A 9,951-nucleotide genomic window follows, 5' to 3' on the forward strand; every position below is an offset into this window, starting at 1 on the left:
AAAGGGAATTAACCGTTTTGATTGTTTTTCCTTCTCCTGAATACCCATAGTCCCATACTAAACACCCCCTTGATATTAATTATTATATAACCGAATACTTTCTCCGTTTCATTTTATTTGACACATTTTTTTTAGTCACGTTTGTCAATTCACAAATTCAACTATTAATATCTTTAATTACCGGTAAGCAAATATTATAAAACGTCGATATTTTGTAAACATATATCGTGAAAAATCTGACAAGATTCTACATGACTATATTTTTTATTACATATAAAGCATAAAACACGATCCAAAAAAAAAAGTGTAAATAGTGCAAAAGTCAAAACATATCAACTAATAAAAAACAGAGGGAGTATGTTTTAATATAATCACAATCTCACATTGAGTGAATAGTACAATACTCCCTTTGTGTTTGATTAAGTGTTATACTTTTCAAATACAACCGTGTTTTTTTTTTAAATGTTATACTCTTTTTTCGCAAAAAACTACATTTTAATTTTCTCATAACCAAGAGATAGGATAATGGATGATTTACGTTACCTAGTTGAGGATTGAGGAATGGCCATTTAAATAGAGTTAAAGTAAGGCATCCGGGGAAAAGGGAGAGGGGGTTTTGAAGAAAGTAATGCAACCGAGGAAAAGGGAGAGGGGGGGGGGTGTGTGGTGGGGGTGGGTTTGGATTTTGATTTTGATTTTAAGAGATTCCATTATAAAATTCATGTTGTCAATGACTTTGAGCTTGCTATCAGAAATCACAGTCACCACATTTTGATTAATCATTAACACAGTTATCTGGAAAGAGCCCTCTTCTGTAACATAAACTGGTAGAGCATAAAAAATTGCCCCATATTGGATTACACCACCAGGACCTCAACTAAAAGAACTTCTACTAAACACAAACGAAGACATTCGTCAAAGTCACAACTCACAACTCCATATTTATCAAACTACACATTAACTATACGGAACAGAGGGGAAGGCCTTGAAGTACATATTACATTAATAAGCAGAAAACTTTTAAGGCGGATGAGCAGTTTGAATATTTAATGCTGGTGAACAAATGCAAATCAGCTGGGTCTCATTTTCCCCTACAAACATATATAAACAAAGCACAATTAATAGAAGGAGGGGGGATAAAAAGAATACAACAGAACACTAAGAAAATATATATAGGGAGTGGGTCATGTGAAAACAAGTGTAAAGCTGAAAACTAAAAACAGGCGATCTTGACCATTAAATTCTCATCCAACGGAGGAGATTATATCTATGTTAATACTGTGGGTTTTGTTCTTGATTTATGAATTGAAAATCCTTTCTCTCTCCTCTACTTTTTAATGTATTTTTCTCTCTCCTCCGTCTCATATCTCCCTGACTCCATCACACTCTTTCTCTCTCCTTCCCTTAAAAAATAATCAAATTACACACAATTTGCTTCAATGTCCATAATTTTTTATTAGCTTCAAAGTTGAACTAGAAATGTAAGTTTTTCGTTTATGTTTTTCGTTAATTGTGTATTTTCATTTATTTTTTTTTGAAAATCAAACTGATCTTTTGATTTAAATTTTTTGAGTTTCATAGGAGTAATTACACTTATTTGAGCTTTTTCTTGCTTAATCGAATTTCATAGAAGTGTAAATATGTTAAGATTCGACTTAATTCCTTCTTAGGGCATTATTGAGCTTAATTTGTATATGTTTTTTTTTTCATAATTTGAGTAGATAAGGTTTTTATGTGTTATTTTTTCTTGACTTTCTTCTGATTTCGAATGCAATGAATTTTATCTAATAAATTTACTCTTTTGTCTATTATAATAGTTTTAACATATGAGAATTTTACATAATTAAATTTGGGGATTTTGAGTATTTATAATCTATATGCGTCAGTATTGTAATTCTTTAGTTAAATCTGAATGTGCTTGTGTGTGATTTATATTTCTAAAAATTGTAGAATTTGATAATCACGTGGCTGAATTGTTGATTGTTAGAGGTCGAATTGGTGATGTTGGAGGCGAATCGGTGGAGCAATTGATGGCTGGGTTGTGTGGGTGTCCGATAGAGTTACGGTTGCTGATGTTGTGGTTTGACTGTTGTGGTGGTTATTGCGATAACTATGTGACTTCGCGGAGGTTGGTTGTGGATTTGGAGGGTGCGAGGTGGATGAACTACATTGCTGGCTAGGCGAATTAAGGTGGCTGGTGGTTGTGGGAAAGCGTAGCTACTTTATGTTGTTGGGTTGTGCTGAAGTAGGTGAGTGGGGGTGAATACTTGCAGGTTGCAGCAGAGTTACAAGGTTGTTTTTTTCGGATTTTTCACCAAATACCACTGAGTTTAAGCTTAATTCATCGTATACCACCAAAAACTTTGTAAACACCATATAACCTTCAGTTTTATGGAAATGTCACAACATGTCATTAATGACTAACGGAGGTTAAAACCGTTAGTCATTAAGGTTAATAATGCCACGTGGCAGCTTGTGATTTGTTCCCTTCTAAATAATTTAATTTTAAAATAATTATTTAATTAATTATTGAAAAAATAAAAAAATAAAAGAAAAAAAAAACCTACCACCACCAACGTTCCCCCAGCGAGCCACCACCAACGACACCCCCTGTCAGCCACCACCAATGAACCCCCTCGCCGGTGCGGAATCCGGCCAGGACCTCCGCCGGCGCTCCTCCTCTTCCCCTGAACTGTCGTGCCTCCCTCGAAAACCCCATTGAATCACCTCAAAAACCCCCCTACCTCACTCGAAAAACCGTCCACTAAACACCGGCCGACGTCGAAACCCCCCTCCCCCGCGTCAGCGAACGAATTTGCCTTGTCCCGATGCCATCTCCACCCCATTGAACCACCACGTATGCCGAAACCCTAAAACCAAAATCTAGGGTTTCGATTTTTGTGTTTTGGGGATTCGTGGTGGTTTTCGGCAAGTTTCGTGTTGAAGGTTAGAGGGATTAATCGGGGATGGGATGGAGGTTTTCGGCCGTTTTGCGAAGGTTAGAGGGGCTAATCGAGGCCGAGATGGAGGTTTTCGGTGATTTGCGAAGGTTAGAGGGGTTTTTCGAGGCTGGCTGGTGTTTTAAGGGTGGTGGTTATGGTGGTTTCGGGGGTAGGATTTGGGTCAAGGGGTGATTTCGAAGTTGGACTTAGATCGGCGGGGTGGTTGTTTGTATTAGGGGGTTCCGGCCGGCCGATTTCGAGGGTTTAGGGTGGCGGCCGGCCAGTTTTAGGTGGGCCTAGGGTAAGGGTTAGGGTTTCGTGGTGGCATGGGGGGTGGGTGTGGGTTTTTTTCATTTTTTTTTTTTTACATATTTTTGTTTTTGTTTTAAATTTTTTTATTTGGACCAATTATTGAGTGTCACGTGGCATTATTAACCTTAATGACTAACGGTGTTAACCTCCGTTGGTCATTAATGGCATGTTGTGACATTTCCATAAAACTGAAGGTTATATGGTGTATTAGAAAGTTTTTGGTGGTATACGGTGAATTAAGCTTAAACTCGGTGGTATTTGATGAAAAATCCGTTGTTTTTTTTAGTGTTTAGAGAACCACAAGAGCGAGGGTGAGAATCAATCCCAGAATCTCCTTGAATCAGGAAGGAACCTCTAACCACTTGAACTATCCCTCACTATCTCAGAGTTACAAGGTTGTTATTGCTGTTACAAAGTTGTTATTGCTACTTGTTAGTGTTGTATAAGTTGATGGTGGAGTGAAGGCTTAGGTGTTTAGGGGCAGGAACAAAGGAGGGGGGGCAGCAACCTTGTGAAGCAAAAGGACATTTGATAGTGGTTCCGCAGAAAACATTATTGTATGTAATGACCTTAGCATCAAGAAAATCTTGTCAAATTTTGACGTAATTACCTTATTTTTGTATATAATGACCTTAGCATCATGATGAAAATGTTGTAAAATTTGTTTCAGGACCTTATTTTTTTATATAGCAATCTTTATGTACATGTTAAAATTGATATAGTTACCTTATTTTTATATATAGTGACCTTCATGTAAATGGTGTCAAAAACTCAAAGTCGATATAGTTACCTTATTCCTATGACCATTATGTAAATGTTGTTAAAATTGATATAATTATCTTATTTTTGTATATAATAACCTTTGTGTAAATATCGTCAAAATTGATATATTTACGCTATTTTTATATATAGTGACTATGTAAATGTCGTGAATTTAGATAAAGTTACCTTAATTTAGTATGTAGTGACCTTTAAAAGGTTGAATTGATTACATGTGAGGTTGGAAAGATCTTAATGCTTTTGACTGTCTGATCTTTTGTGATAATAATGAATGGTTGAGATTTGTTGTTTTCAGCATAAGCCTTGCTTTTTAAGTATAAGTCTTCTTTTCAGTAGAGTAATATTGAACTTACGTATTCATCATCAGAGTAATATTGTCTCCTTTCAGAAGGATCCTCCCTAAACAAAAAGAAACAATGATAAATAAGTTGGACTTGAGATCAAGAAGTAACAGATCGAGAAATGATAGGATAGACGGTAAATTTTACCAAGTGATTTTCTGGTCTTCTTTTTGACATTCACTTCTTCTGCGTCGTCTAAAACTAAATTCATGTATTCATCAAAGCCCTGAAGAAGAGATCATGAATCAGTATATATAGAGTTCACACAGAGCCAGAGATGGATATCAGCAGCATCTATTGCAAATTGCAAAACAACTTTTGAGTTGAAAAAAGTACTTCTGCTCAGTCATATTCATCAACTCAGTACCACATAGTCCACATTAAGCATAAGATCAACCCCAGCACACTAAAAAAAATTCATAAAGAGATTTTTACTATTTTAAGTAGTTAAGAGGATCAGCACAAGTAAACCACATCTCAAAGGCTAAAGTAAATATACTGAATACTAAGGCCAACATCCATATCACCCCCTCCAAAATCAAGCATAATGAGTTGGTTTACCCTTAAGTTCTGATTTGATAGGCATATTCTAATAAATTAACAAAATTAGTCGCGCTACTAAGGCAACTTGACCGGGGATGCAGGTTTAAATTGATAAAGAAAAGAGAAAGTTCCGCTAGTAGAAATTTCTAACAAGCATTTGCATAGCAAGGTAGATCCATAGAGTTTGTTTACTCTATATGAATAAACTTATATTCAAACAAACAAGAAATTACACATCAATATAAGAATATGATAAATGTATTTAAAAATAATTTATTGAAAGATAAAACTCATTAGCTTCTTGTAGGCGTAGTGAGGATATTTTGTGTTTTTGGTGTCTGTTTGTTGGTGCACTACATATCCCTGATATTCTACCCCATTTTCTGTGGTAAGTTTCTTATTGGAATCAAGTTCATATGAATCATATCGTTACACCTTATTCATATTTTTTTAGTTCGGGTGTCTTAAAAAAAATATTACACATTGATCAAGACGTGGTAAGTTTGGATGGAAAGGAATTGACCATGAGTGAATGGTTGGATGGAAATGAATTGACCGGGGTGGCTTAAATGGAGAGTGGCCACAGGATAGTTATGTGACCGAAGCATTCTCTTACATTTGAAGGTAAAATCCTACAGCCCTCTATGGTACAAAATGTTAGGCTTCTAAGAAGAAGCACATTAAGAAGATGGAGATTACGGAAATGCGCATGTTAAGGTGGATGTGTGTAAACACTCTAAGAGATAAGATCATATATGAGGTTATTCGCAAGAAAGTAAGTGTGGTTGCAGGCATTGGAGACAAAATAAGGGAAAACCGCCTGCGTTGGTTTGGGAATGTAAGACGGAGACCCGAGGGTGCACGGGTTCGAAGAGTGAAAGAGTGGGACCATGGGGGGTTAAACGAGGGAGAGGGAGAGCGAAAACAACTTGGTTGGAAAGAGTTAGGACGAATATGAAGTATATGGATATGCATGAGGATGAAGCATTGGATCGTAAGGAATAGAGGAGGAAGATTTTTGTGGATGACCACACAGAATAATCAAATTTGGTTCATGTAGCCGAACTCACTTATAGGATTAAGGGTTTGATTGATTGATTCGTTTTATCAAGTTATTCCTTAGACCCTCTCTAAAATAAAATAAATAAGTAAATAAGTTATTCCTTAGATACTTACTACTTGTAACTTATTGTCTTAAATATTTGTGCTAAACAAAGATGTATACTTTATTGAGGGATAAAGGGAGAACCCCAACTTATAATAAATTGTAGTCCTGATTAAGTTTTGATTATTGGCTAACATATTAGTATGGTCAGCCAGGATCCAAAAGAGAAAATCGCATATGTATACTGTTACATCACAGATTAGGAATGAGAGCAGTAGAGTTTGATTAGTCACTGCAAAAAAAATTGGGAATTAGGGCTTGATTAGGTATGGTCTCTTTCAGTTTTTTTTTTTTAAAAAAACCTTTGTATATTTTAATGTGTTGCCTGCCTACTATTCAAATTGGACAACTTTCACTTTTAACTTATTGAGCTTTGCTAGTTAAAATTTTAAAAGGGAAAGGACAGTTTTTAAAAAAAATAATTGGACCAAATCCACCATTGGGCCGATGACCAAAGCATAGGCTTTGTCCTTTTCACCTGAAAACCATTATCTGAACTTATCTTTGAGTTGAGCAAATCACACAATTTTTATAGTTCAGAATTGAATATGGGCAGTTGTTATTGGAGTACCTTATTAAAAGTTATCTGACTTATATGACCTAAAACTGATACTCCGTATTATTTAAGGTAAAAATAACAAAGCCTCTATCCTTGTAATAAAAATTCCTAGCTGTTTGACCTGGTAACTTTGGCATATTATTCCATGTATATATCGTAGTGGATTTCTTGATAGTGTGTCCAAATTCTAGCAAGTTTTCTTATACATCCTAAGGACACCGTGGCCTAATAGATTTTTTTTTTGTCTACCAGATAAACTTTTCATTGAGAGTGTTCTCCCTCTCGATATACAGTCAGTTTTATTTTCTGAACCTCTTATTTTATTATGTTCAACAGTTAAGGAAGATCTGCTTGATTACATTACAATCCAAGTACAGAATATTCAAGGTGCTAAATCTCTTTATAAAGGGGAACCTTTATTGTATACGATTGAATGGCAAGAAAGTGCAGTTGGAATAAATTTAGTTCAAGCTATTACTCTCTATGGGTATGAAGGGAAACTACAGGCCCATCATAGGCATTTCAATTTGGTTTTGTTTAGCTTTACTACTTTCATAGCCAAAGGGTTATCACTTCATATGGTTTTGTTCAGATTTACTACTTTCATGTTATGCATTACTTGTTCAATTAAATCTAAAAAGATTTAAAATTGATAGCCAACGAAAAAATTCTCTGCAAAGGGCTATATTATTAATACAGAGGACTAGAGGAGTGCTTGGGAGCTTATGATTGTATTATAACCAGGGTAACATTACATTAGGAAGATTTTTAGCTTTCCCATTATCTGTATTCTTATTTGGCTTTCTCCAAGGCTGGCTCTAGAACTATTGCAGATGCACAAGGACTACCCATCATATTATATGATTACATTGCTGGCAGGTATCCATTAGTAATTTTTAAAGTAAAATTTTGAAATTAAAGCCTGAATTTGTCCATTGTTTTGATGCTCAGTGGCGAAGCCACAGTATGTCCTGGTAGGGCACGTGCCCTGCCAGGTTTTTTCAAAAAAAAAAAAAAAAAAATTTGTCTAAATTTTGTTTAAATAGAATATAAAGTGCATTATTATGTTATAGCTTACTAGTAGCCTAGTGGTTAGAGCTTTACCTTTTCAATCAAAGGTCATGGGTTCTAATCTTTTGCCCAACATTTTTGTTATTTTTTTCATCTCATTGTTTATTCTTCTTAATGTCCCCCCCCCCTTTTTTTTTCTTTTCTTTTCTCTTAATGTCCTTTTTATCCAATTTCCTAAATAACACAAAAACTTACCAACATAAAAGTTTAATTTGATCACATTGGGCAAGATTACTTTTCTACCTAATATAATGAAATTGATGATATAATAAATATGCTTTCAAAACTTGAAAACTAGTCAAGTTTAATTTTAACATTTCTTTTTACATATACGAGTATACTTGAATTATTAGTTATAAATCCTTATAATTAGTATTTTGGATAATCCTATTTGATACGAAAGATCTATCTGATTCCAAAACTATTATAAAAGATCTAAAAAAAATATGAGCGAGGTTATTGTTTAAAGCCTTGAATAGGGGTAATATTTTATGTATTTTTGTATAATAAAGGTTTGACAAATACGATTGCTAAGTAATTTTGAGTCTTGATATTATGAACATTCTTTGATAAAAGGGTTTTAGATGATACGGTGCCCTACCATCGTAAAAATCCTGGCTCCGCCACGGTAGATGCTTGCTCATAACTTGAATTGAGGAGTTTTAGTTTTGCCATATATACAACCTAATGTTTTTTATAAATCATGAAACATTATGTTTTAACTAAATTTTCTGATTTAATCGAAATAGAAACCATAATTCAGATTTTAAAAAACAAAAAAAAAAATAAAAAAAAAAACACCATAAAATTTCATCACAAAACTAGTAACAACTACTCAGTAAGAGGAAAATCTTACAATTATACGGCCTTCAATCCTCGCATCCTTTTGCTCAAACAACCAAATCTGAATACGAGCTTTCTGCATTCAAAACAAACAAATTAAACTCAGAATAATAAAGGCAATTAAACGAAAGATAAATGTTAAATCTGGTATAGCTATGAAACTGGGGCTTACGCTTTGAAGAAACCTGAAAATCAGGTTCTGGAAGATTCGAAAATCGGCGAAAAAAAAAAAAGATGCATTAGACTAAAATTAAATGAACATAAGAAATGTAAAAAAGACAAAAACGACATGAAAATGGAAGTGAAACTACAATAGGTTGGGTCATAATCCTCTGGACTTTGGTGCTCGCCATTATTGCTGCTTCCAAATTGAATTTGCTGCTGATTTTCGAAAATTGGTTTTCTTGCTAAAACCCTAGCTAAACACTTGAATTAGGGAAACCTAAAAAAAACACTCGAAGAGAATTTGTTTGGCTGCTACGCAGATATGGGTGAGTCACTGAGTTGATCCTTCTACTATTTCGTAATAGTAGTACGGAGTAACATTTTATTTTTACATCCGTCTGATATTAAAACTAGTTTGTAGATCCGGGAGATGCCCCGGATTTTAACATGAAATTAATCATTAATGTATGTTATAATTTATGATTATATTTTCTTGTAATTAAATTTGTTGTTTATATTGTCATTTGCTACATATTAATATCTGCAAGATTCAAATCTTGTGGTGAGCATTTTTTTTTACGGAAATTTCATCAAATGCCCCTGAGTTATTTTTTTATTCACCAAATACCCATCAAAACTTTCAAATTCACCAAATACTCCTGAATTTAAGAAAAATGTCACCAAATGCCCTTAATGACTAATGGCGGTTAACACCGTTAGTCATTAATGACTAATATGTAGGGGTGAGACTTTTCAAACCGAATCGCGAAACCGCCCGTTACCGAACCGAACCATCACGGACCGATCCGTTTATAAACCGATAAATATAAACCGAAAACCGAACTGAACCGTTCAATATCAAACCGAAACCGAATTGAACCGCTCAATGTCAACCCGTTACAGACCGTAAACCGATAACAAACCAAACTGCGCAAATCCGAACCGAAACGAAACCGAACCGAATGGTTTATAAACCCGTTAATGACCCGAACCGTTTATAAACCGAAACCGTTTAAACCGAAAAAAACCCGTTTAAACTGAACCATTTGTAACCCGCTAACCGTTTAAACCGACCCGTTTATGAACCGAAACCGTTAAAACCGCACGTATAAACCGAACCGTTATAATCCGCTAACCGTCTAAACTGAACTGTCATAACCCGTTAAACCGTTAAAATCGAACTGTTTTCGAATCGCAACCTGTTTAAACTGATCCGATTACAAACTGCTT

At 34.8% G+C, this 9,951-nt stretch overlaps 1 protein-coding gene across 1 annotated transcript; it reads right to left on the bottom strand.

The window, feature by feature from the left end:
* Positions 1-742: 742 nt before the first annotated feature.
* Positions 743-9,124, bottom strand: LOC110695545 (small nuclear ribonucleoprotein E-like). Its single transcript, XM_021872763.1, has 6 exons — positions 8,868-9,124; positions 8,729-8,755; positions 8,570-8,632; positions 4,523-4,601; positions 4,388-4,433; positions 743-1,091 (listed from the first exon to the last, which is right to left on the bottom strand). Exons 1-6 carry the CDS (start codon positions 8,907-8,909, stop codon positions 1,082-1,084), a joined length of 267 nt encoding a protein of 88 aa, XP_021728455.1. The 5' UTR covers positions 8,910-9,124; the 3' UTR covers positions 743-1,081.
* Between the last annotated feature and the right edge of the window lie 827 nt (positions 9,125-9,951).

Source organism: Chenopodium quinoa, unplaced genomic scaffold, assembly GCF_001683475.1.
Source record: "Chenopodium quinoa cultivar QQ74 unplaced genomic scaffold, ASM168347v1, whole genome shotgun sequence".
Taxonomy (NCBI): Eukaryota; Viridiplantae; Streptophyta; class Magnoliopsida; order Caryophyllales; family Amaranthaceae; genus Chenopodium; species Chenopodium quinoa.

Bases quoted from the DNA above. Each gene is read 5' to 3' on its own strand.
- LOC110695545 (XM_021872763.1), bottom strand. From the start codon at position 8,909: ATGGCGAGCACCAAAGTCCAGAGGATTATGACCCAACCTATT. The intron at 8,756-8,867 runs GTAGTTTCACTT...CGAATCTTCCAG, and splicing joins GGATTATGACCCAACCTATT to AACCTGATTTTCAGGTTTCT. The intron at 8,633-8,728 runs GTAAGCCCCAGT...TTTTGAATGCAG, and splicing joins TTTTCAGGTTTCTTCAAAGC to AAAGCTCGTATTCAGATTTG.